The sequence below is a fragment of the Capricornis sumatraensis genome, chromosome 3 (genome assembly GCF_032405125.1).
Source record: "Capricornis sumatraensis isolate serow.1 chromosome 3, serow.2, whole genome shotgun sequence".
Classification (NCBI taxonomy): Eukaryota; Metazoa; Chordata; class Mammalia; order Artiodactyla; family Bovidae; genus Capricornis; species Capricornis sumatraensis.
In genome coordinates, this window is record NC_091071.1 from 169,707,574 (window position 1) to 169,734,452 (window position 26,879).

The following is a 26,879-nucleotide window of genomic DNA, read 5'->3' on the forward strand; positions in this document are numbered from 1 at the left end:
CATCTGTCTTTTTTCTTAGCTAGTCTGACTAGACCTTGTCAATTATACAGATCTCTTCTAAGAACCAACTTTTGGTTTTATTGATTTTCTCTATTTTTTTCCTGCCTTCTGTTTTTTCCTACCCTTTTCTAACCTTTATTTTTTCCTTCCTTCTACTGGCGTTGTCTAGCAGCATAAATTGTGCAGTTTGGTTATTGATCGAGATCTTTTTTAAGGTACACATTTGTAACTATAAATTTCCTCTGGGACTTCCTTGGTGGTCCAGTGGTTAAAACTCCCTACTTCCAATGCAGGGGGCATGGGTTTGATCCCTGGTTGGTTGGGGGACTAAGATTCCACATGCTGTGCAGTGTGGCCTTAAAAAGAAAAGAAAAAAAGCCTTCTTGACTGTTTCCACAGCCTCCCATAAATTATGGTATGTTGTTTTCTGGTCTTCATTCCAAGGTATTTTCTAATTTTACTTGTTATTTCTTTTTTATCCATTGGTTGTTTAAGATTATATTAATTTTTACATATGTGTGAATTTCCCAGTTTTTCTTCTGTTATTGATTACTTGTTTCATTCTACTATGATTTTAAAAGATGTTCACTCATTTTTTAAAATATTTCCCTCATTCAGCGGGTATTTCTGTGGGACTTAGATGAAACCATCATCATCTTCCACTCCCTTCTTACTGGATCCTATGCCCAGAAGTATGGAAAGGTAATTTGAGTCTTTCTTCCTTTGTTATAACTGTCTCTCTCTGTGCGTGCAGGTAACCAAGATCACTGTCTCTGTTACCTCCATCTTACCTATTGACCTTTCACCTTTCACATAAAACTTCACCTGGTGGCTTATACCAGGCAGACTACATGGTCAGGCAGAGTTGATAAAGCTGGGAACTAGACCTCGGACTAGTACTGAAAGCTGAAGTTGGTAGAGGGTGGTAAAGACTAAGTATGGGACTGAACTCAAAATAGAGTGGAGTCTCAGGATTACCTGCTCCAAAGACTGATCTGTTATCTCTTACATCACATGTGACAGTCCAAACTGAGCGTTTCATTTAGCTGAGAATCTGTGAGATCTATACATTTAAAATATTAAATAACTTTCTAAAATAGATTGTATAGCTTCTTAAATGAAAATGTACCAAGCAGAATTTAAGTTTAGTCATCAGTAGTAACATCAGTTTTGACAGAGGGATGAGGTATTGTCTGTATATTTCTATACTGAATTACCTCCAGGTTCCTTTTTGTTTTTGTGTTTCTGTGAATAAATTTTATAAAAATATCTGCCTCATTTACCATCCTACTTTATCTACTCCTAATTATTTCTTATTGTCACTCTTTGTTTCTATTACAAGTATTTTCCATAGGCTTTTAGTATCTAGGCTGGTAAACTAACATAAGTTTATATACTCTATAACAAGACTGGTTATGAAAGTATACAAAATAAGATCATACCACCTCTAAGTGAAGGTCTGATTGTTCCTTTTAAAGCTACGTGCATTGGTTTTCCTACAAGTATTTCTTTATTGATTTTCTGGTTGTTTAGATTTTCAGATTACTGACTTCCAGAGTTATACTGTGTATGTGTGCAAGATAATGAGTATTACAATAGCAATATTTTAGCAATAGTTAGAATTTCTGCTGAAGCAGGGAATTTTTCCGAAAATTGTTTTGTTTTTTTTTCAAGTGGGTTAAAGTGCTGAAATTTTTAACTTTGCACAATCTAAGCTTCTTACAACTGTGAATGAAATTGCATCAGTAATAGTGAGAAGCGCTATTGTGGACCAGTGTTGTTTTGGCCTTGACTTCAAATAATTTTGAAACAGTTAGAGGTAAGAACTGGTGCTGTAAGTGCCAAGTCAAACAAATTCTCTTATTGCCTTTCAGGACCCAACAGTAGTGATTGGCTCAGGTTTAACAATGGAAGAAATGATTTTTGAAGTGGCTGACACGCATCTGTTTTTCAATGACCTAGAGGTAGGCATTTTAAATTGTTGCTGTGCTTCAGTGAAACACTTTGTTCCATAACTTATTTATTGAGACTGTGACTTGTGTGTTTAGAGAAAGTGTGGTTAAACAGGGTAGGTATGGGGAGGCCAGCTGGGCACTTAGGTATACATAGTCTTGAAGAAATAGTTCCTTGGTTAGGTCAGCACAGTCTTGTTTCTGGGCTTCAGTTTTATTGGCTCAAAAATTTGATTTTGTTATCATATTTGGAAGTAATCTAGCTGTAGGGGCAGTACCATCCCATCAGGTAAAGCACTGATACAGAAACCAACATTCTAATTTACTCATCTACATTAAATAATATATGAAGGTGGCACTGGTTGTACTCTTAATTATATTTTACCTGTTCTTCGGTTTTACCTTCTTAAAAGATAGTCTCTTGATTTGTCAGATCTGTAGAGGGCTACTCGTAACTTGTTGTATTTTGCACCTGCTTATTGTCCTTGTATAGGTAAGCCGTGAAGTCCAGATCATGTTATATTTAGGTGGAGGGAAACCTGGGAACATTGAGAGCTTCTTGGTTAATTGTTTGGGCTTTGACATTTGAGTTCATCTTTGAGGTAAACATGGTGTAGTGGAGAGAGCACAGGACTGGGAGTCAGAGGACCAGACTCGAGTACCAAGTTAGGAAAGTTATCTCCCCATTCTGGGCCTCGGTTAAGCAGTTACCTACACAAGGAACTAGCAACAGTTGTTCTGTGTGAAGATGGGAATGCCTTGCCAAGACACTGAGGTGGGAAGGAGCAAATTTGTCACTTAATGTCCTTTTGAATTTTGAACTCTGTATGACGTGTATTACCTACTTTTTTAAATAGTGAAAATTTTAAAATAAAATAAATACGAAGTAATCCTCTTTCTTCTCAAACACAGTCTAGTTCTACTCAGCAGTTCTCCAACAAGTTAAATTAGTAGGGCTGTAAACTCCAGTACTTTTATGTCAGCTCCACAGTGCTTTAATCTTCCATCAACTTCACATGTTGATAAATTGGAACATTATAGTTTTTATTCAGCAAACATTTATTGAAAACCTACTATGTGCCAGTAATTGTTGCCAAATTGTATTTGTAATGATTTTCTAGACATAGTCCTCACTCAGGACTGAAAGTTCTGTGAAGAATTTGACCTGAATGTGTTCCTGCCCCCCAGGTCAGTGGTTCTCAACTTTAGGGGGCATAAGAATCACCTGGGGAGCTTGTTACAAATGAAGACTCTAGGACTTCACTCACAGAAATTCTATTCAAAAATATGCATTTTAAAAAATCTTCCCCAGAGGATTCTGATGCAGGTGGACACCATGGCACCGCTCTAGGTGGTGTCAGAGGAATAAATCTGTCAGTTAGGTAGTGGGTGGCATTTTACCTCAGTAGTAGTGTGGGCTTAGAGTAAAGAACCCGTGGATTCAAATGGAAAGACCTAAGCTCCTTCTCGTTTCTTTCTACCACTCACTAGTCTTTTGACCTTGGGCCAATCATTTTATCTCACTTTTAGAATATGAGGAGATTGACTTAGGTGACCTCTTCTAATTTGTAAGTTTGAATTTACAAATTTCTATTTCAGTCATTCTCGGTTTTGATACTGCACACACTCTACCAGCATCTTTTTTGTCTGCAGAACCTTACTGAGTACATGCTACATAAGGGCACTGGAATAGACTGAAGGGTTCAAAAGGAGATGTAAGATATGGTTGTACCATAAGAGGCCTACACTGTGATAGAACTTAGAGTCTAATGTAGGACATAAGCACACCTGACAATATAAGGGAGCTCCTGCTTATAGCCATGGGCTGTGGGGAAAGTGAACTATTGAGATAAGAGCATAACTGCGGGTTGGTATGGCTAAGGAAGATTGCATGAAGACTGAGGAATGTAAATTAGGCCTTTAAAGAAGTTGGACAGCAACGGGGGTGAGACTGATCCTCCACACATAAGAAACCATAAGGTATTCCATCATCCTGCCATTGTTTGTGGTATTTTTACAGTATATCATGGAGATAATAAAACTGCTCTCTGGGATGAAATAATGGGTGGCTTTGTCTTTTAACAGGAGTGTGACCAGGTACATGTGGAAGATGTGGCTTCTGATGACAATGGCCAAGACTTGAGGTAAGAAAAACAATGATATCTTAAACATCAGTATACCTGTTATGCACAAGACACTGACCAGGTTTAGAGGAAAACAAGATGGTTAAGACATGGCCCTAAGTCCATTAGAGAAGATAGAAACAAAGACAGTAGATGATGGCATGTGGTGTGAGAAGGTGACTGTAGAAAATGTGATGGGATATAGAGTAGAAAGTAATTCCGATGGTTGTGGGGAGCCAGTGGTGCCAGCACTGGAGTGGCCTTCTCAACACAGTAGACTTTGAGTATAATCTTGGAGATTGGGTAGCATGATGGAATGAGACAAAACCATTCCAAAGTAAAGGATATACTAGTTTCTCTTTGGCCAGATTTTCAGTCAAGAAAAGTGTGCTTCCAGGTTGGTTAGTCTCAGATAGAAATAAGTGTCAGGTAATTTCACCAAGGAAGTTATATGGTGGGGGTCTGGTGGTATCAAATGACCGTATGGAAGACAATCTTAAACATTAATATCACAGTGAATGCTAAACCAGGGAGGTCTCCGTGGCAAAATGCTTGCTCAGTCCCCTCCTGTCTCTCTTGGCTACGGTCTTCTAGTCTTCGCTAAGAATAATCCAAAAATTTGTCTCCCTTATATTTAAAGACTTTTAGAAAAAAAAAATGTCACATCTATTCATGTTAACTTATTTTATTAATGTTTATCCCTTTCCATAGGCAAAAAGGTTTTCCATGTGTCTACCCTAAAATTGTCTCCTCTGTGAATTCTCAACTCTAGAGCAGATCTGGACACATCACTTAGTAAGGACACAGACAGCCCCGCGGCGCTTAGGAGGAGAGGTTTCCCTTCGCGAGCAGCATCCAGCCGTGCATGTTGCGTCTTGCACAGCTGTGAAGGGCACCATTCTTAAGAGATTTTACTCACCTTAGGAAAAAGCTTGCTCTGAAGCAGTTTACGATCCCCTCTGAGCTCTAGTGCTCTTTTGTTTCTCGTATACATATGTCGGCTTCCTGGTGGCTCAGACGGTAAAGAATCTACCCGCAGTATGGAAGACCCTGGTTCAATCCCTGGGTGGGGAAGATCCTCTGGAGAAGGGAATGGTAGCCCACTCTGGTATTCTTGCCTGGAGAATTCCATAGACAGAGGAGCCTACAGTCCATGGGGGTCACAAAGAGTCAGATAACGACTGAGCAACTAAGCACAGCACATATATATGGCTAACTAGTAATGGCCTATCTTTTTATTGGCAGCTTTTTCTTAAATATAGAATCTCACACTGTGGAATTCTGTTTTGATTTTTGAACCAAGTTGTCCCTAATTCCGTCAGTCATTTTTAAATCTTGACTTAGGAAGTAGTCATCCTGCCCAGGCTGTTTAACTATAACAGTTGTCTATTGCTGTGTAACAAATTACTCCCAAGCCTAGTAGTTTAAGGCAATTACCATTTATCATCTCATTGTTTCTGTAGTTTGGGAACTTGAAAGTAACTTAGCTGAGTAGTTCTGAATCAGGGTCTTTGAGATTAAAATCAAGATATCTAAAATCATCTGAAGGCTTGAGTGGAGCCAAGGACCTGCTTCCAGCCTATGGTGTGTGGCTGATAGCAGGAGGCCTCAGGCCTCACTGTGCCCCTTCACGGAGCAGCTTGAGTGTTCTCACGTGACAGCTGACACTTAGAGCAAGCCCTGTAAGAGAAGTCTGGTCTCTAAAGCCTGACACCATCAGTTCCACCACATTCTGTTTGCATTCAAATACAGTCTGTACCCGAAGGGAGTGGAGTTAGAAGAGAGGAGTAGCGGCCCATGAACTTAACAAACGAGTCAACAGATCCCTGAAGGAGAACATTCCCATTTTCTTACCGTTATTAGAACTTGGGGTTCATTCCTCCCGTTATTTTTTCACGTTTCTCCTTTTTACATAGTTGCAATCATATCGTGGGTGTGTACAAAAAATTTTATATTCTGAAGGCTTTTTTTCACTGTAAGATGCCATCTATCATTAGTGAAAGGATGGTCTATCTGAAGCCAGCCTCTAGGGGATGCTGACGCTCGAATTGTTCTGCCCCTCTTGGTCTCCCTCTCCATCCTCCGTTTGATGGAAGTAACGGGTGAGATGGCGGACCGATGGAAGATAGCCTCTGACATACAGAGATCAGGGAAGAAGAGTCTCGCGGCTTTGACATCAGATGCCTATGGAATAGGGCAGAGAAGCTCAGGTGGCCTTCAGCGGAAAACTGTGTGGTATAGATTTTCATTATCATCATCCTCTCTCTCTGCAGCAACTACAGCTTCTCGACAGATGGTTTCAGTGGCTCAGGAGGCAGTGGCAGCCATGGTTCCTCTGTGGGTGTCCAGGGAGGTGTGGACTGGATGAGGAAATTGGCTTTCCGTTACCGAAAAGTGAGAGAAATCTATGATAAGCATAAAAGCAACGTGGGTGGTAAGTGTGGCATATAACCAGCTAATTTTCTCTTTTGTTCTGATTTCCTGTTTTCCTTTCCAGGGTTTACCTTAAAGCTCCTGGATTATGAATTTGTGACACAGTGACATTTTAACTCTGTATTTTAAAAATGGGGTTTGATTGAAACCCTATAGGCAGGAAGCTCTGCATTTCTCATGGACTTTTGTTAGCATAATTTCACCAAGTTCTCTTGTTCTTCTTAGACAGCTTTCCTTTTTGGGAAATGTGTTCCACAGACTATGTTTAATGGCATGTGTTCTTTTGGACTCAGGGCTACTGTCAGTAATATTTAAGAGGTTGCCATATTTTTGGACAGATTTATCTAGCCATCAGGACAAGTCAGGTAGAATTAGCGACCAGGTTTATAGTGGATGGAAAACTAGGTCCAGCTTGATAGGTTGGCAGTATCCATGCGTTGTGATTTGAAGGACCTTGGACTTCCTTTCTGCCCAACATATCAGGTGCCATTATGCCTAAAATTCATATATTTGGAATTAATTAGCCATAGATTGTTCATATGAGAAGAGACGTTAGTAGAAAACGAATCTAAATCCTTCATTTTGCATTTGAGAAAACTGATGGTCCATCATGAGGATCACAAGGGCGAGTTCGTGACCATACCACAGGTGGACTCTTGGTCCAGTGCACTTTACATTCGTACAGACCCCTCTTTAGTGACATGCCCTTGTGAGAAAATACTGAAAACTCTGAACCATCACCCTCAAACACCTACATCCACACAGAACGTTGTGTGAAGTTTCAGGGATTCTCTGGACTGCCTAGAAATACATGACCCTGGGTCAAGAGAGGCCTCAGAGCCAGTACTTTTTACTTTGGCAACCAGGTCATTTTCTTTTTTCTCTCTCACAGATATTAGGCTTTCTTTTGTTAGTTTTCATATGCAACCTATGTGTCTGGTCCATTTTCTGCCCAGTGAGTGTCTCAACCTGGTTTCCTGAAGAAAGTGCTTTATAACCCTCTTTGAGAATCCTTGGAGCCTACCCTGGGAAGCATATTAAAAGTAATATCCACCTGTATTTTTTTAAAGTGAATTAACAAAAGTGCTACATCATAGTAGTTCAATCTATGACATAGACATGCTTGTGTATGTCATACATGACATACATTTGTTTGGTTTTTGTCTTATCAGAAATGTTGAGAGTCCTCAAATTGCAGGCTTACATTGTGAAACCATCTGTCTGAAAATAAATTATAAACAGTTCTACTTGATTTCTATTTTTATGGCTTACTGGTAGTAGAATTTCTTTTTACCTTCACTATAGAAAAATTAGAGGCAGATTTATTGTCTGAATATTCTAACTTAAGCATCTGATAACATGCTCCAATCAGATGAACTCTTTTTTGTTTTGTGCTTAGTTATCTTAAAGCAGTGCTTCAGTCTCTCATCAGCTGGAGTTGTTTCAGAAGTAAGTACAGATGATCAGAATTTGGTGATTCAACCTGGAATCCCAGGTTGATGTGTTCTGAAGGTGAAAGCACCATCATCGCCTTGGGAGCAGTGTATGTCAGTGGGAAGGTTTCTGAGACCAAAAGACACCAGTTGCTCTGTATTCTTAGGCAGCCTCCTTTCCTCCCTGAGCTTTGTTTTCTTTAGAAAGAGACTGGAAATGCCGTGGGCTTTTCCATCTGTAATTGTTCCCCCTTTTTTGGTTCTTGATGTCACATCTGTAGCAGTGCTACTCAAATTATGGTCCACCAGTCTGCAAATGATGTTACTGGTTGATTAATGAAAGAACGAGCTTGAGCCAGATCCTAATCACAGTGTTTCTCTCAGCTGATTTTGTTGTGGTTATGCCCCACCAAGCGAAAGACTCTGGTGGACAGAGTCAAAAAGGCATGTTGAGTAGGCTACTCAAGGAGAGAGAGGTGTTAGCTCAGTAGATATTTCAGTAACACACTATTTCCAAATTGAATTTAGAAGTTGCTTTCTAGATGCCAGCACGGATCTTGTCAAATGATGACTGTGTCTTCTTTTATTCCCAAAGGGCTCCTCAGTCCCCAGAGAAAGGAAGCACTGCAGAGACTAAGAGCAGAAATTGAAGTTTTAACAGATTCCTGGTTAGGAACTGCCTTGAAATCTTTACTTCTCATCCAGTCCAGGTATGGAAATGCTTTTTCTAGGTCTCATCCTCTCAGAGAGATTCTTTCTCCCACCCTGGTCCAGGATAAGGCCATTCCTGAAAACAGGCTGTGAGGAAGGGCGAGAGGAGTTCAGTGATGCAGGCGAGAATTCATAGGTGAGAGGCAAGGCCATTTTACTCTAACAGCATGCCTTTGAACATCTTTTTCTTTTCTCTGACTTTTTGCTCACAAAATTATACTCAGTAACCCAGAGTGTCCAGCACTGGAGGTGGATGGGCCTGATAACATTGAAGAATACATGGAGGAGACTTTACAAATACCCTAAATACAGGAAGCTCCAAAGAAATGTAGCAGGAAGACAGGATTCAAAAGAAAAAGGGTACATTAAGCAGATTAAGGAGATTTGAGCTCAAAGCTTAGAATGGGAAATAAAAACATAGCCTTATTCATCCCTCCTTCAAAGCAAGAATTCCACACGTACAGCCTAGTAGAGTAAACAGAAACTGACACCCACGGTTGGATATCTGTGAAGGGAAGGACTTGAGAAAAGAATGTATATTCTGACCTGTGTGTTGCCGTTGTGTGACGAGCAGAGAGTACTGAAGTCGGATCTCCTGTAAGGGCTGAGCTGCACTGAGATGAAGTGCCGCTGCAGCTGAAAGCCTCGTCATGTTCCTGTAGTGTGGTGTCAGTGCCGTGGGCTCATGGCGTTTGCCAGCAGTGCAGTGAGCTAGAATGCACATGAGGTGAGAACAGGGTGCTGCTCTGTGTCCACCACAGAATCTCTGCCTTTGAATTTGGAAGGTGAGTAAACCTGAGCTGGAGCAGGAGCTGAACGTTGGCGCTGAGCAAATGCCACACCAGGAGCTTTGAGGTTCATTTTGCACAAGTAGATCCTACAGAGAAGACTCATTTGAGTTCTTGTTCCCAGATTGGTTTGATTTCACTTTTTTATTGTCTTTTTCTCCCTTGCAGAAAGAATTGTGTAAATGTTCTGATCACTACAACCCAACTGGTTCCAGCTCTGGCCAAGGTTCTCCTATATGGGCTAGGAGAAATATTTCCTATTGAAAACATCTACAGTGCTACCAAAATTGGTATGGCATCAATTTTGTTTCTTATGACTGGCCTTACAGTAATACTTGCTACTTAGGATGCTCCTATTATTTACCAGTCCTGCTGTTAGACACTTTACATATGGGTATATCTATAATCCTCTGTATTCTTCTCCTGACATTACTGATGAGGCAGTTCAGGTTGACTCAGGACTTCGCAGCTTGACAGGATTCAAATCCAAGTCTGTCAGACTTAAAATGTATTGTGCTCTTTTCTTTTCCATTTGAAAGAACATAATACCTAGTTTAGAAATCTACTTGTGCCTCATTTCAGATTTATCTTTCATAGAGTGCTGCAGTATAGTATCAAAAAAACACCAGATTAAAAAGACTAAGCTATGTACTTTAAAATGATTAAATCCCTCACACCTGTTAGGACGGTTGCTATTAAAAAAACAAACAGAAAATAACAAGTGTTGGCAAGAATGTGGAAAATTTGGAACCCGTGTGCACTTGTGGTGGGATTGTAAAATGGTGCAACTGCTGTGGAAATCAGTATGGCTGTTGCACAGAAAAATTCAAAATTGAACTGTCAGGTGATCCGGCAGCCCCACTGCTGGGCATATAGCCAGAAGGATCCAAAGCAGATCCCAAAGAAATACGTGCAAGCCTTTGTTCATAGCAGCATTATTCTCAAAAGCCGCAAGGTGGAAGCAACCCCAAATGTCCGTCAAATGAATGGATAAATGAAAGGCGGAATATGCATACAGTGGGATAGTAGCCAATCTCAAAAGGGAAGGAAATCCTGTCATATGGGTACTACATGTATGAACCATGAAGACATTATGCTAATAAGTCAATCACAAAAAGATAAATACTGTATATTTCCACTTTGTATAAGGTTCCTAGAGTAGTTCGATTCATAGAAACATAAAGTAGAGTGGCGGTTAACAGAAGCTTGGGGAAAGGGGAAATAGGGAGTTGTTGCTTGGTGGGTATAGAATTCTAATTTTGTAAAATAACAAGCTCTGGAGAACTGTTGCTCAACAATGTGAGTACACTTATTATTACTGAAAAATATGTTTTTAAATGGTTAGAAAAAGAAAAAAAAATGAGGACCAGGATAGTGTCCTAATTCCCCTGCTTCTTAGCTCTTCAGGAAATTACTATATCTCCTGAGCCTCAGTTTTCTCATGTAAGATGAGAAACTACCAGAGAGGTTTTGAAAATCAAATCAGACTGTGTATGAGAAGATATTTTTTATCCGCTAAAAATGTATTCAGTACTAAATATATGAAATAGACTTCCCTGGTGGCTCAGATGGTAAAGCATCTGTCTACAATGCGGGAGACCCGGGTTCGAGCCCTGGTTTGGGAAGATCCCCTGGAGAAGGAAATGGCAATCCACTCCAGTACTATTGCCTGGAAAATCCCATGGACAGAGGAGCCTGGCAGGCTGCAGTCTATGGGGTCGCAAAGAGTCGGACACGACTGAGCAACTTCACTTCACTTCACTTCAAGTACTTGATAAGTATGTGCTGAATTGATAAACTAATTGGCACCAGGCTTCCCTGGTGGCTTTAGAGGGTAAAGCGTCCGCCTGCAATGCAGGAGACCCGGGTTCAGTCCCTGAGTTGGGAAGATCCTCTGGAGAAGGAAACGGCAACCCACTCCAGTACTCTTGCCTGGAAAATCCCATAGACGGAGGAGCCTGGGAGGCTGCAGTCCATGGGGTCGCAAAGAGTCAGACACGACTGAGCGACTTCACTTTGACTCTTTTTGACCTTCTATAAAACCAGCTTGTTCTGCTGAGAAGGCAGCACACTCTAATCGTATGTGCTGTACAAGGTCCAGTGACAACTGTCTCCTGCCCCCTCCAGATGCTTTAGTCTGTGTCTACAGTTCCTGCTTCCCTGTCGCAGCAGAGGAGACAGCTCTAGTGTGAAGGTGAACTCTAGGTATCCACTAGATTAAAAGGTGTCAGGCATTGCCAGGGCACTAGGAATATACCCGTGACAGAATCCTCTGTCCTGATGGGACTTACCCTCAGTCAGTGGTGCTAGAATAATTGGTTTTCTGTATGGGGGAAAAAGCAGAATTGGATTTCTTCTTTATGCTATTTGCAAAACTAAAATTCTAGGTGGATAAAAAATGTAACATGAAAAGCAAAACTTGCAGTTTTGAAGAGAAATATAAAACTATCTGTATGACCTTGAGGTAGGGAGGGATTTCATTTAAGAGAACCCAAAAATAATGTTTAAAAAAAACAAAAACAGAAAAAAACAATCATTTTGGTTGCATGAAACTTTTATATACAGTGAAAGATGACATAAAGTGACAAGCCAAGTCACAGACTGAGAGAAGATATTTGTAATACATGTACTTGTTAATTAGTAAAGAACTCCTACAAATCAATAAACAACATAATGTAAAAAAAAAAAAGTAGACACAAACCTTGTAACAGCCAATTTGCAGAAAAAGAAACCCAAATTGTTAGTAAATGCATGAGAAGTTTTTTGACCTCGTCAATTAAGGATCTGCAAATTAAGAAAATGCACATTAAAATGTGATACATAGCCCATTTATTAGGTTGACAAAAAATATTTTGAGGGTCTCAGACTAGAGCTACATACCGAATTCTGCCCACTGCCTGTTTTTGTAAAGTTTTATTGAAACAGAAGCCATGCTTGATCATTTCCATAGCTGCTTTCACACGACAGTAGCAGACTTGAATAGTTGCAACAGAGATTGTATGACCTGCAAAGCCTAAAATATGCCAGCTCCTTCCCTGGAGTAATTCTCATTTGCAAAAGGAGGTACATGTAAGGACTTTTTTTTATGCAGTCTTATTCATAATAAAAGATAATGAGAAACAGCAGGTAAACCTGTCTGTGAACAGAAAATAGACATGATACAACGGAATACTATAAAGCCCTTGTAAGTAAGCTATATGTTTCCCTAAAGATTAGTATTAAAAAGTGTTGAACACAAAAAAAAACATATTGCAAATAGTATGTACAGTATGCAAAATTTACATAAAAGTAAAAAAAAATATTCACAATAATAACCATACATTGTTTATAGATATATAGACTCATGGGGAGAAAGGAGGAGGAAGAATAGCATCAAGTAGGCATACATCAGAAATTTCAAATTGTATGATCTCATTCTTATTTCTTTATGTATATAATTCTTTTTACTTTTGGCTGTGCTGGGTCTTGGTTGCTGTGTGGGCTTTGCTCTGGTTGCGGCCAGCAAGTCTCCTCTGTAGTTGTGGTGCTCGGGCTGCTCATTGCAGTGACTGCTCTTGGTGCAGAGCACAGGCTCTAGAACACAGCCTCAGTATTGTGGCACGCAGGCTTAGTTGCTTTGCAGCATGTGGGATCTTCCCAAACAGGGATTGAACCCATGTCTCCTGCATTGGCAGGCAGATTCTTTACCACTGATCCACCAGGGAAACCCTCATTCTTATATATTTTTTTTAATTTAAAGCAACTCTAAAGTGCTATGGTTTGACAAAGCTGGGTTGGTGATAGGTATACAGGGATTTGTTTTTATTGTTCTTTTTTTGTGTGGTCGAATTATTTCATTTACAAGGGATTTGATAGGGGAGATATATCTGAAACCTCCCCTTCAGATTTTGCTCCTGCTGCCACTGCTTTACTGTGCCTTTTGAAAGAACTCTGATCATTCACTTAGGTTCCCACACCTGAAAGGTAGATTTCTGTGGTGCTTGATTCGGCTTCCTGGCACTCAGAGGCTCATCAAACTAATGGACGTGACTTTATTCCTTCTGACAATAAGTGTGCTTATTTGGTGATTTTCTCATTTCGTCCAGAGCTCATTAGCTGAGCTCCAGTGGTACCTGACACCATGGTAACCACAGTGAGAGGCTTGAGGCTTTCCTTCACAGAGCTGTAAGATGAGAGTGGGCAGAGGGAATGTTTGTTCAGTTCCTCTGAAATTATTTCAGAACTGCAGTTCTCTGCACAGCCTCTCTGTGATCTGGACATTAAAGAGAATTCTCAAGATCATTTCTGAAAATGGCAACAGTGTTTCTAATAGAGGAAGCCCAGGAACTTGAATCTTCTCCGCAGGCCTGGGTGTCTTGCAGTTACAGCTTCTATTGCTTGACATTTGGTAAGCTTACCACTCATTGGTCTCATCCTCCCGAACAGGAAAGCTTATCTCTAGGATTGCTTTAAAAGTATAAAATGAAAGTGTATTTACCAAGTATGTTGATATTATTTTTTCAAATGGCTATTACTTTACTCTGAGCTGTTAATAACTCATTCTTAATCCTTTTAAAGGAGATATTCCTAATTGTATTTCTTCCTTGATCATTGCAGGCCAGGACAATGAAAACATCTCAGTGTCTCTGTCTTCTAAATATAAGACTTACCCTTTGTTAGGTCTTAGGAGAAATTTCTAAAATCCTACTGATTTAGGATCCTACTAAAAGTTTTTTCTCTAAATTGTAAATTTGACTGTGGCTCTAGCAGAGGTTGGATTAGGTAGTAAGGACATAATGGTTGGAGTGGGATTAGACACACAACTTTTAACACTTAATAAGAACATAAATTAACTCATTATTAGTTGAATTATTTAGTGCTTAAATTGGGGCTGAAGATCTGGACTAATGTCATCCCCTGAATCATTTATGAAATTAATATGTATTTACTCAGCAAACATGGTTTGAATGCTTGATATCAGTGTAAGGTGTGACAGTGCTGTTGTAAAGTGGGAGCATTGAAAAGGACCTAAGTGCATCTAAACCAAGCCTTGTGTTGAGTGGGAGATTGAAGCCCCTTGTGTTAAGAGTGCACTAGAGTCTGGTCCAGGTTTGAGGTGCCACGTGAGCTAGGCTTGTCACAGACTTGGGAGTTGCTCAGCTGTACCACCTAGGACTTCTGAGTATGGGTGTAAGGTTCTTGTTACTTATGTTGTAGTCATCTGAGATTTGTATATTTCCTATAGTTGTATATTTTATTACAGCAGTTTTCCAGCAGATGGCATTCAAGTGCCTTGAGGAAGAGGCACCTTTTTCTTATTCACACAGGAGCCCTGGTGTGAAGTCAGTCACTTGAATCAGGAAGGACAAGAAGGTTAATGGAGCAGAATGAAAAAAAAAAAAAGCAGAGTTAGGGCCTTGCTTAACTGAAGAATATGGCAGAAACAGAAATAAAGCCTAAGAGATGGTGAAGGAAGCACAAGAGAAATAATTTTATTTACTTGTGCAAATAGTGTCTTTGCCACAGCAGTGTTATGTGTGAGCGTTTAGATTTAGATGTTGGTTCCAGGTGGGATTTGAGCTCTGATACATTACTGTGTTTCCAAGAACTGTCTGCAGTGGTTTTAAATCGCCCATTTCCCAAGGTCACTGAAAGTGATACAGGATCTCAGCTGTAGTTACGCAGATGAGGGAGGGAATTCCAGCTGTGACACACTTGGTACTCTGGCTCCTCCCCTCATGAGAGACATAGGCCCACGCCTAGAACTATTTCTCTAGGAAATGTAGAGTTGGAAGGAAATGCCTGTTTGTTCCCAATTACTCACCAGGAATCAGGGACTTCCTCATCTTTTTCTTTCACTAATAGTTTCCCCTCAAAAATCATCCTTTCTTCATGGCACAGTGACCAGAGCCTAGACTTAGAGTCAGAGGCTCAGAGTCTAGCTACTGGCTTGTTTGTAATCTGGGGCAAGTTTGGGTGTATTTCCATCGACTGAAAGAGAGGATGGATCTCATCTCACCAGATTATCTTAAGCGGAAGAATTACTTGAAAACTGCTCTGTATGCCGTGAAGTCCAGGAGCTGTGGAAGAGGGAGGACGTGTGCACAGCTCCCACACTGTGTTTATAGAAACCCCCACGCTAAGATCTTCAGGACTTCACCCTCACTGCTAAAGAAAAAACCCAGGGAGCCAGTGCCTAAAAAGTCTGCGGTGTGAATGGAACAGTTTCACATTCTTTGGGCAGAGGGCCTGCTGGCTCTCCAGCTGCCGCCCTGACTTTGTCTAAGCACAGGCAGGTGAACCGAGCAGCATCCCTTTTCTTTGATATTGAAGAAAGAAGGAGTGTCTTAAGAGGAAATGTCTTTTTCTTATCAGGTAAGGAGAGCTGCTTCGAGAGAATTGTGTCGAGGTTTGGAAAAAAAGTCACATATGTAGTGATTGGAGATGGACGAGATGAAGAAATTGCAGCCAAACAGGTAACCAGGGCAAAAAACATAGTCTATATGCGAATACATTGAGCAATTAGAAGAATCCTAAAACTCGGAAATAGCGATCTGTTGTGCATTTACACTGTTTTCCCTTCCTCTCCCATTTTTTCTTTCTTTTTTAAAAAATGTATTTGGCTGCGCTGGGTCTTAGTTGCGGCATACAGGGTCTTTTAGTTGTGGCATGCAGACTCCTATTTGTGGCTTGTGGGATTTAGTTCCCCGACCAGGGATTGAATCCAGGCCCTTGCATTGGGAGCATGGAATTTAAGCCACTGAACCGCAGGGAAGCCCCCATTTTTCTTTGGTCAAAAAAAGCAGAAGGGTCATTCCCCCGCCCCCGCCCCGCCCCATGGAGTTTTCCTTGTAAGTTATTAGATCCTCCCCTTTTCTCTCCTCCCTGCCATGCTGAAAATCTTAAAATGTTTGAGCCCTCCTACAAGGAGCCCACATAACTAAACCTGATGTTGGCCTCATCTTCATCTTACAGGGCGATGCTTTCTCAAGAGGGTGAGACTCCACTACCAAAAAGACCAATCATTCAGACTTTCCTAGGGTTTGGATTCTCAAAAAACCAGTGCAATCAACTGGGAGTTGTTTAGAGAAAGTCCTGCCTGCTCCTGAGCCCTGGAAAAATTATCCCGATGTTAACCTCCTTGCTAAGCACTCGCAACTCCAGGTCATCCCTTTTTAATACGGGGCACAGCAGATGAAAAAGTCTTGGCTATGAAGATATGTTCACGTCTCACTGCACCCATTTATTAGCTCTGTGACTTTGGACAGTTTACTTACTCTCTTTGAGAGTCTACATCTGCTAAATGGACCTGCAGAAGTTCTTTCCCTCTCCACCTCAGTTTTCTTCCAGCAGTTTCTTAGACATGGAGGCACTGGGTTGCCAGCTAGAACCATCTGCCCTGATTTTTTTCCATCTAGCTAACACACAAACCTTCGGCAGCTGTTAATGAATTGGTAGTCAGTGGCATTAATACCTAATTATGTTTTCATTTGCCACTCTAGATAGCAATTCAAGGACTTTCTTCAAGGGTTTGTTTTTGGTTTTTTTTTCATATGTTATCTCCAAAACTTTAATTTTAAAGTGCTTGTTGCCCTCTGGGGAACTCACTAGTGGATGTAGGCGCTGGTGCTTCTTGGTCTAAAGAAGGGAATGGGGAAGATAACAGCTCAAGTATTATCAGACTTCATGTCTCCAAGTAGATGCCGTAGGCTATAGCCAGTGGCAAATGTCTTAGAGCTCCATCCAGGTCAGTCTCCTCCCTGTGAGGGATCTTTTCTGCAGCTTCTTTGCCAGACTTTCTGTCAAGTCCTTGCTTGAGTATACCTGAGGATGAGGAAACTGCTTCTCAGATATCCTGTTCCACTGTGGAGTCGTTCAGGTTCTTAGAATGTTCCTCCTTCCATTGAACGTAACATTTCTCCTTTGCTTCCTGGTCTTAATCTCGTACTGCTGAGCACAAGTCGTCTTCCTCTCTTTTTTCTTTTTCTTCTTTTTCGGCTGTGATGGGTATTTTTGTTGAAGTGTGCAAGGGCTTCTCTGTAGGTGCGATACATAGGCTTCTCTTAATTGCTGAGCACAGGCTCTAGAGGGCACAGGCTTCAGTAATTGGAGCATTTGGGATCTTAGTTCCCTCACCAGGGATCGCATTGGAAGATAGATTCTTAACCTCTGGACACCAGGGAAGCCCTCCTCTTCTGTATATTAAAGACCTTTAAAAATACTATATGTGAGCAGTAGGCTTGAAAAAGCACTGAGCTCCATGCCAAAAGAACTGTGTTCTCGGGACTTTCAATATTCCAGGTCACTTGCAACCAGTGTGAACAAGATGATTAGTAAAGCTAACCTCCATCGACTTGATAGAACATGTTTTCCACCACTCACGTTTTTCAAAGCTTTTCTTTAAAATGTGGCTTCCAGAATGGCACACAGTATTCTGTACATGACTGATCACCTAAGATAGTGGGATTATTATTTCCTTTTTTTAAAATATAAATTTACTTATTTTAATTGGAGGCTAATTACTTTTCAATATTGTATTGGTTTTGCCATACATCAACATGAATCCGCCACGGGTATACACGTGTTCCCCATCCTGAACGCCCTTCTCCCACCTCCCGCCCATACCATCCCTCTGGGTCATCCCAGTGCACCAGCCCCAAGCATCCTGTATCCTGCATCGAACCTGGACTGTTATTTCCTTGATCTCTATGTTGTGCATCTTGGTCATGAACAAGATTTGGGCCTGCAGCTCTGCACCTAATAAAAAATAGACTATTTGTAAGAAAATGTTCAGTTCAGTCGCTCAGTCGTGTCCAATTTTTTGCGACCCCATGAACTACAGCACGCCAGGCCTCCCTGTCACCAACTTCCAGAGTCCACCCAAACGCGTGTCCATTGAGTTGATGATGCCATCCAACCGTATCATCGTCTGTCATCCCCTTCTCCTCCTGCCCTTAATCTTTCCCAGCATCAGAGTCTTTTCAGATGAGTCAGCTCTTCGCATCAGGTGGCCAAAGTATTAGAGTTTCAGCTTCAACATCAGTCCTTCCAATGAACACCCAGGACTGATCTCCTTTAGGATAGACTGGTTGTATCTCCTTGCAGTCCAAGGGACTCTCAAGAGTCTTCTCCAACACCACAGTTGAAAAGCATCAATTCTTTAGCATTCAGCTTTCTTCACAGTCCAACTCTCACATCCATACATGACCACTGGAAAAACCATAGCCTTGACTAGACAGACCTTTGTTGGCAAAGTAATGTCTCTGCTTTTTAATATGCTGTCTAGGTTGGTCGTAACTTTTCTTCCAAGGAGTAAGCGTCTTTTAATTCCATGGCTGCAATCGCCATCTGCAGTGATTCTGGAGCCTAGAAAAATAAAGTCAGCCACTGTTTCCACTGTTTTCCCATCTGTTTCCCATGAAGTGATGGGACCGGATGCCATGATCTTCGTTTTCTGAATGTTGAGTTTTAAGCCAACTTTTTCACTCTCCTCTTTTACTTTCATCAAGAGGCTTTTTAGTTCTTCTTCACTTTCTGCCATAAGGATGGTGTCATCTGCATATCTGAGGTTATTGATATTTCTCCTAGCAATCTTGATTCCAGCTTGTGCTTCTTCCAGCCCAGTGTTTCTCATGATGTACTCTGCATATAAGTTAAATAAGCAGGGTGACAATATATAGCCTTGATGTACTCCTTTTCCTATTTGGAACCAGTCTGTTGTTCCATGTCCTGTTCTAACCGTTGCTTCCTGACGTGCATACAGGTTTCTCAACAGGCAGGTCAGGTGGTCTGGTATTCCCATCTCTTTCAGAATTTTCCACAGTTTATTGTGATCCACACAGTCAGAGGCTTTGGCATAGTCAATAAAGCAGAAATAGATGTTTTTCTGGAACTCTCTTGCTTTCTCAATGATCCAGCAGATGTTGACAATTTGATCTCTGGTTCCTCTGCCTTTTCTAAAACCAGCTTGAACATCTGGAAGTTCATAGTTCACATATTGCGGAAGCCTGGCTTGGAGAATTTTGAGCATTACTTTACTAGCATGTGAGATGAGTGCAATTGTGTGGTAGTTTGAGCATTCTTTGGCATTGCCTTTCTTTGGGATTGGAATGAAAACTGACCTTTTCCAGTCCTGTGGCCACTGCTGAGTTTTCCAAATTTGCTGGCATATTGAGTGCAGCACTTTCACAGCATCATCTTTTAGGATTTGAAATAGCTCAACTGGAATTCCATCATCTCCACTAGCTTTGTTCATAGTGATGCTTCCTTCCTAAGACCCACTTGACTTCACATTCCAGGATCTATGTGAAAATGTTAATATTACAAAATAATATTATTTTAATACTGATTTCTTACATGGGTCATCTTACTTGATCTGAGTATCCTACATAGTATCTAGAACAAGTATATCTCAAAGCACAGAGTTACTGCTGAAACCTAATTAAAATCGCTCACATATGTTAAGTGTATGCAAAGTCCTTACGTGCATGCGCAGTCACTCACTCATGTCCAACTCTTTGCAAGCCACGGACTGCATGTAGCCCACCAGACTCCTCTGTCCATGGAATTTTCCAAGTAAGGATATTGGAGTGGGTTGCCATTTCTTACTCCAGAGTATCTTCCCGACACAGGGATCAAACCCACGTCTCCTACATTGGCAGGTGGATTCCTGACCACTGTGCCACAGGGGAAGCACAAAGTCCTTATACATATTTGATCAGTATAATGATCTTACAATGTGGGTAGCAGTAGAGAGGGTTCCAAGTACTTTGGGGAGAGGTCTGTGGAGGAAGGGGTATGGATGAATATGAGCTCCCAGAAGAACTTGAGTTAACCAGTTACCCCTGCTCCCCTTCCAGCACAACATGCCCTTCTGGAGGATCACAAACCACGGAGACCTGGTGTCCCTCCACCAGGCTTTGGAGCTTGATTTTCTCTAAAAACTGGAATGAAGAGCCTTCCCCATGAGCTCCTTTTCACTCCTTGAAGGGAGCCGGAGACCGGAACCAACTGGGAATTCTCTCTCTCTTTCTCCATGGAATGCTGGCGAGAACACAATCAAAACCAACAGCTGCAAGAGATGAAGCTGATTTTTGCTATGCGTGAGCTGCAGCCCCGTGTTCATCCTCGCACAGGAGCGGGAGATAGTTGGATTGAGAGAACAATAGACTCACCGCAGCTACAGTGCTTTTAATTCTTCTGGTTTTTTGTTTGTTTGTTTTATTTTGTTTCAGAAAAATGAAGAAAAAGAAAAGGAAATCCTTGGGGCAGAGTTGCACTCTGCATCCATGACCAGATTGAGAACTGCTATGAACTTGTGGTGATAGGATAAACGCAGCAGACGTTTATAATAACATCTCTTGCAGTCTTTGTAATCTCCTTAGCTGTAGAACATACTCCCAGTGAATGTATATGTTATTTTTATAGGTAAGGGTCTGGTCTCTCTGAAGCAGATTCCCCTCCCCCTTTCTTTTTCTAGCAAGAAAGGGTTGTGTAAAGTTTCCGTGGAAAATCGTAACTGAAATGTCTGAGATACCTCTCTGTGACAGTAGCACCTCCTTAGCTGCTCCAGTGGTCTGCTCGCGAGGCTGGGCTCCTTCCCACTCTTCCACCTCCTGGTTGGCTAAACTGTAGGGCCTGGGACACTGATTAATTTTAGACTTTGCTATTTCCCATCCTAAAAGCCTTAGTCCCCTTCCCAATCCCTCTCCCTTTTTGACCAAATGGCACAACCCTAGAAACTCTTCTTAGTAAATTTTCAGCCTTCAGCTTGACTCTTCGTCAAAGCTAACGAGGGCTTACCTTCAAACTGGAGAGAAGACCTAAGGCTTCTTAGAAATTGCCACTTCTTTGGCCCTTGAAACAGGAAGATTCCAACTTTTTCTCCTGCAGAGAAGCGCCCTTCCCCAGCAGAGGCCATCCCCACCGGGCCTCCCCCTTCTTAGTCATCAGTGCCAGGCTAGTCCACCCTCTGCACCTCATATCCACCCCCACACACAGCTCTGGCCAGTCCCCAGGCTTTGGACCCAAGTAGTCAAATCAAGTCTGAGAAAAGGCCCATAACCGCATTTTGGCCAAAACTACTAAGGGATTTGACTTCATGCCCTGAATCCTTTAAGCCCTGTGAGTGGTGTCCTGGGCATGTACCCAGATCTCGGCCTGAAACTGAAGACCAAATGGCTGTGATCAAAGCCCAGTTTTCCCATGGGATCCGCCTCCCACTTCTCAAGTCCCTTTCTAAAATGGGAAACTCGAAAGCCAGAAAAACTCACCTGATTTAAATGAGGTTGTAGATCCCCTACGCCATGCCTGAAAACTCAACCATGGGCCAAATGCAGGAACATCTCCCAGCCTGACCTCTGGGAAGTTGGGTGGGTGCCCAGACATGAGTCACAACCTTCAGTCCAGCTGTATTTGTGGATGCCCCACCCTCCATGAGCAGCCTGGGCAGTGCTCAGGCCGCATAAACTTCCTTAGAGCTCAGGAAGTTTAGCCTCTCCCAGGTGGCATGGAGAGAGGTGATTTTATAAGTACCTCAGAGAGGTGCAGTCTGGGTCCTTAGCAGGTGGCATCCTTGACCAACCACAGCCATCACTGCTTACACTCAGAGGTTCAGCGTATCCACTTGGGGATGCTCCCAGCACAAAAGGGGCCAGATTCCCTCTAATGCCAGATCACCCAGAGAAAGGCTGGTGTACACATTCCTTCAGAACGGATTGAGAAAGTGCTTCGTAACTCAGTCGTAGGAAAGAGGTGTTTGGAGAGGAGCTCAAATCAGTGCTCATCACCAAGCTGCCTCTTCGGCCTGTTTCCTTTGGACGGGGGAGGATATAAAGGCAGACCTGTTTGGTCCGAGTTCACCATAGTTGCCCAGATGCTGCTCTGTCTTGCTTGATAATTGATCTTAGCGTGCTCTAGGGTGCACGGTGGATCCTTACTTCCAGGCCACTCCACGCCCACCCCATCCTGCCAGTAGAGCTGTTGGTTTCTTGCCCTGCGCATAGGCCACCCGGCTGGTGCTGTGCTTCAGGCTGGTGAGACTGCAGAGCGGTCCGCGCATCATGCACACAAGTACACACGTGCACACACACACACACTTTCCTCTGCTTGCCTGCTGGGAGCTCTTTGTTCCTAGAGTATGACTTGGGACTCCTTTTTCAATGGCCTTTTCCCTCCTGCTCTGACTGCACAGCTTAGGTCTTTGCAAAAGGAACTTGAAACTGGCTAAGAGAAGTGAGGACGCTTCCTGGGCAGTGCTGTCTTTGCTCTTTTCTGGTTGTTCAGAGGGCAGACAGAAAATGGGAGCTTCCTGGCTCCTCTTTGCCAAAATGAATCATCCAGGGAACCCAGTGCTCTTCAGTAAACCTGGTTTCCTCCACAGCACAGAGATCCAGAGAGGAAAGCAAGTGGCCAGCACAGCAAGCTCTTGGAGGCTGAGGTCCAAAGGACACTATGGGTCCTTCTCATTTAGGGGGAAGCCCTCTACTAGAAAGAGTCCCCGCCCGATGAGTCCCTTTCCCAGCTGGGCACCGTGGGTTCTATAAGATGGGTCTGCACGTTTCATGGTGAAAGCTGGGCCATCTCGAGTAAGGGATCTGGAATTGTCAGCTGTGTCCTGGGTCTAAGAGGTGGTTTTCCTTTCGAATGTAAAACTGACTGTGCCTTAGCATCACCCTGTTCGGTGCCCCTGGGGCACCAGGTGGTGGCCAGGAGAGTGGATGCCTGCTCCAGATCTAGATGCCTAGTGGGGCTTTTATTTGGTTTGGGTTATTTCTGTCTTCTGCTCTGCAACTGGGGGGAGCAAACCTAGAGTCCCAGGAGACTTTGTGCCACAGCTTGTTCGCAGTTTACACAAACTTGTTCGCGTTAAAGATCCAAGCAGAATCTGATGGGCCAACTCCAGCTGCAGCATATGGAGCTTCTCAATGTTCACTGCCTTGAATGGGTGTCAGTGCCACTGAACCAAGGCGGAGAGGGGCTAAGGGGTGGAGCCACACACTCCCTCTCCCTGGGGGAGTGATGGCTGAAACCATGAGGTGGTGAGCTTCGGGCCTTTCTCTCCTTGCTCCTGCAGAAGGGGGCATTAGGACCCCTCTTAAGCCAAGCTTCTGTTTCTCACCACTAAATCAGTTTCCCTTTTCATTCAAAAGTTGAAACCCCAAATACTCAAGCTGTAGAAGCCAAATTGAAATTCCTAGATTTTGAAATATCTTAAGATAACCATGAGACAACATCTAATTCTGGCCCACCTCTGATCAGCAGGCCCTGTCCCTCCTCTCCCAAGTCAGAGAGCTCTAGCACACAAGGTTACTTGGCTAGTTCCTAATGCACTGATGGGAGCCATCCCATTAAGGACGACTTCTACTCAAAACATGACCCTCTGGACTTCAGGTGCCTCATTTATCAGGAAAAGGCATTGATTGGATATATTTATGTGACTGCGGGCATTTGTGGCTGTCGAGTCCTTGACCATAATGTTATATGTAATGGGAACTATCTTATAAACTTGAAAAAATAAAGTTTTTATTTTCTATATGGTTTGCTCCTGTGTCTTTTCTGGGTAGGATCAACCCAGTTGCCTAGCTGAGTAGGCTCCTGAGTCAGGCTTCAAAAAAAATATGCAGAGCTCATTAGAAAGATGGCACCCTCTTAATAACTTCATCATTAATTTCACCAAAAAAACAACAACAACAAAACTAGCCGTTCAGTACAGATAAATGAGAAAATTAAAATTTTAAAATAATTTTCAAGGGAAAGTTTCAATTCTTTCTAAAAATATTGCTTTTCAGAGTTTAGGACTGGAATGCCAAGAGATTTCATTTGCTGTCAAATGTGCTGAAATTTAATTACTAAGAAATCAATACCTTGCTGTGCTGAGCTTAAAATGCAAAAGCAATAAAGCCGACAAACTGATCTCAAACTGTTTGATTGGCTTGTTTTCATGTTACATTAGCTAATTTTTTCTCTTCATTTTTTTAGATTTGAGTCAGACTTTTCATTGGTCTGGAAAACGAGTCCTTTTGCCTTTTATTCCAAATAAGATTAGAATTGGATTCTAGCTTCCAAATACCATCCATGTCAGACTATAAGATATATTTTTCCCCAAATAAATTCCCCCAGAGAAGAGGTTTTCTTGTATACTGGGGCATTAAATCTTTTGCTCAGAAGGTGCATATTTTGAGCTGAGCCACACTGTGTAGTTGAAGTAAACTTGTTCATTACTCTGAAGTACATCAGAGTATCAATTACCTTTTGAGCCCAAAGAGCAAAACATCTCCTCTTCCAAAAGGTGTAATATCTGCACATTTCTCAAGAATCTTTCCAGTGGCAAGTTAAAATGAGCAAATCAAGAGTTTCTTTATTCTTCAAAAACAAGGTTCTTAACATTAAAAAAAAAAATAGAAGTCTTCGAAAGAAATTTTTAATTGCAATATCACTGTCATCTTTTTAAAATTCTTGATTCTGTACTTATTTACAAATGAAACCACTCAATTCCACAGCTTTTTAAGCTACAGGCCTATTCTCATTTGACAGTTTCATCTAAAGGGAGTCTATGTAGATGAGAGCTTAGCCAAGATGATCTCCCCTGAGCCTAGTCTTCCACATATCACAGGAAGAAGTAGAGAAAACTAAATGTAGGAAGTATTTCTATTTTACTGAAGTATAATTGATAGCAAGTATTCATTTGAGTGGACTCCTTAAGAACCTCTTACGTTTGCGGCTACGTTGGCCACTAAGACCAGGGATTTCTAAAGGTCAGGCCTGGCCTCCTCAGGTCTCAACCCTTGATATTCCCTCTGAATTGAGAAGAAAAACAATTTTGCTTTTGTGTGTATGTTTAAATATATTCAATTGAATGGTCTGTTTTTGAAGTTAAATATCCTTTCATAAGGTGATAGATAATAGATGGTGGTAGTTTTTACTGCCCTTTTATATATATATATATACACATATATACTAATACATAGTACTTTTAAAATATTTTATTATTTCTTATTTATTTGGCTGTGCCAGGTCTTAGTTGCAGCATGAGGGATCTTCAGTTTTCATTGTGGCATGTAAACTCTCAGTTGCGGCGTGTGGGGTCTAGTTCCCTGACCACAGACCGAACCCAGGCAGGCCCTCTGCTTTGGGAGCACGGAGTCAGCCACAGGACCACCAGAGAGGTCCTGACTACCCTTTTTTATTAAAATTAACTTGGCAAACATGTTGGCCATTTTACTGGTTCATGAAATTCAAATGTCTGGAAATCATTGAACTGAGTGATCCTGGAGATGCTTTCTGCCTCTACCATTCTGTGTGTATAAAAAGCACCAGCATCATCTTCCCACAGCCTCTCTGCTCCCAGCCCTCATCTCTGTCAGCCTTGGCCCCAGGCCAGCATGACTGCTAGAAGCCCTCCATCCAGGCACCGCTGCCTTGGCATCCAGGCTAAAGCACACGTGCACCCTCACCTCCTTGAGGGCTCATCACTTTCTCAGGGAGGCCTTGCCAGCCATTCTATGTTAAATTATATCAATAACTCCCACCCCTAACACATACACTTCCCCTACCTTCTTTTTCTTTGAGCACTTAACACTGTCTGATAGACTCTCTGTTTATTGTGTCTCCACCAGATCAATGAATAATAGACTCTGCTGGGTCCCCTCCCGGTGGTGATGAACCTTTCCTTCTGTCTCCAGCACCCTTTTCCTGCTCCTTGTTTCTCCAAACCACAGACCTCCCAGAACAGCAAAAAGTTCCACCTCCCCGACACCATAGCCCATATCCACATTCCCCTGTCATCACTCCCACACTCCCACTGAGCTCCCAGCAAAAAGGCCTTTCTTCATCGGCACTCCTGCATTCACTTCCTGGTACCAAGTGTTGTGGCTACTCCTCCAGGCCCAGCAGCAGAGCTGGCTAAGAGCACACACTGCAGTCAGCCCAGATCTGGGTTCTGATGCTCACCTGAATGGTCATCCCCACACTGGCTCACCAGCTCTTGATGCTCAGAAGACAAGATGGAGAAGTCTTAGCTCAGCCAGCCCTCTTCTCTGGCCCCAGGGGCTTTACCATCTTTGAGCGGTGGATTATGTGTCCCTGACCCCTTTTTTCCAGGCAGCTTTGAACTTGGCAGTAGATTCAATGACACAGTTAGGCTGGAAGATACCATGAGGTTTTAATAATAATCTAATAACACTGTTCAACAAAAACAACATACACATGTCTCTCACAGAGACATAGAAACACACACCTCTTCCTCCCGCACAGACTCTGAGGTAGAAAATAACACCGCCTGAAGTATAAAAAAATACTCAACAGGCTGAGCCATGGCCCAGACCACAGGTTCACAAGGCACCTGGCTGAAAGGTCGCCCCTTGAGAGCGGGGGCAGAGGCTGGGCCAGCTGCACTCCAGGCAGCTGGGCATCCCTGCCTTCTAGCATGAAACCCTGCTCTCAGGTAGCTGGAAAGGGTAG

At 42.3% G+C, this 26,879-nt stretch overlaps 1 protein-coding gene across 3 annotated transcripts in view; it reads left to right on the forward strand.

The window, feature by feature from the left end:
* Positions 1 to 23,850, forward strand: part of EYA3 (EYA transcriptional coactivator and phosphatase 3) — a 96,249-nt gene extending 72,399 nt beyond the window's left edge. For 2 of the 3 annotated variants that reach the window (XM_068968539.1, XM_068968540.1), the window contains 8 exons: positions 619 to 702; positions 1,875 to 1,964; positions 4,038 to 4,096; positions 6,349 to 6,509; positions 8,537 to 8,651; positions 9,609 to 9,730; positions 15,795 to 15,895; positions 20,279 to 23,850. In XM_068968539.1, coding sequence (XP_068824640.1) covers positions 619 to 702; positions 1,875 to 1,964; positions 4,038 to 4,096; positions 6,349 to 6,509; positions 8,537 to 8,651; positions 9,609 to 9,730; positions 15,795 to 15,895; positions 20,279 to 20,359 — 813 coding nt within the window. In that variant the 3' untranslated portion in view covers positions 20,360 to 23,850. Of the gene's footprint in view, positions 1 to 618; positions 703 to 1,874; positions 1,965 to 4,037; positions 4,097 to 6,348; positions 6,510 to 8,536; positions 8,652 to 9,608; positions 9,731 to 15,794; positions 15,896 to 16,394; positions 16,445 to 20,278 lie in introns of those variants that run through there. The other variant, XM_068968541.1, reaches the window with a different exon arrangement.
* The last annotated feature ends 3,029 nt before the right edge of the window (positions 23,851 to 26,879 follow it).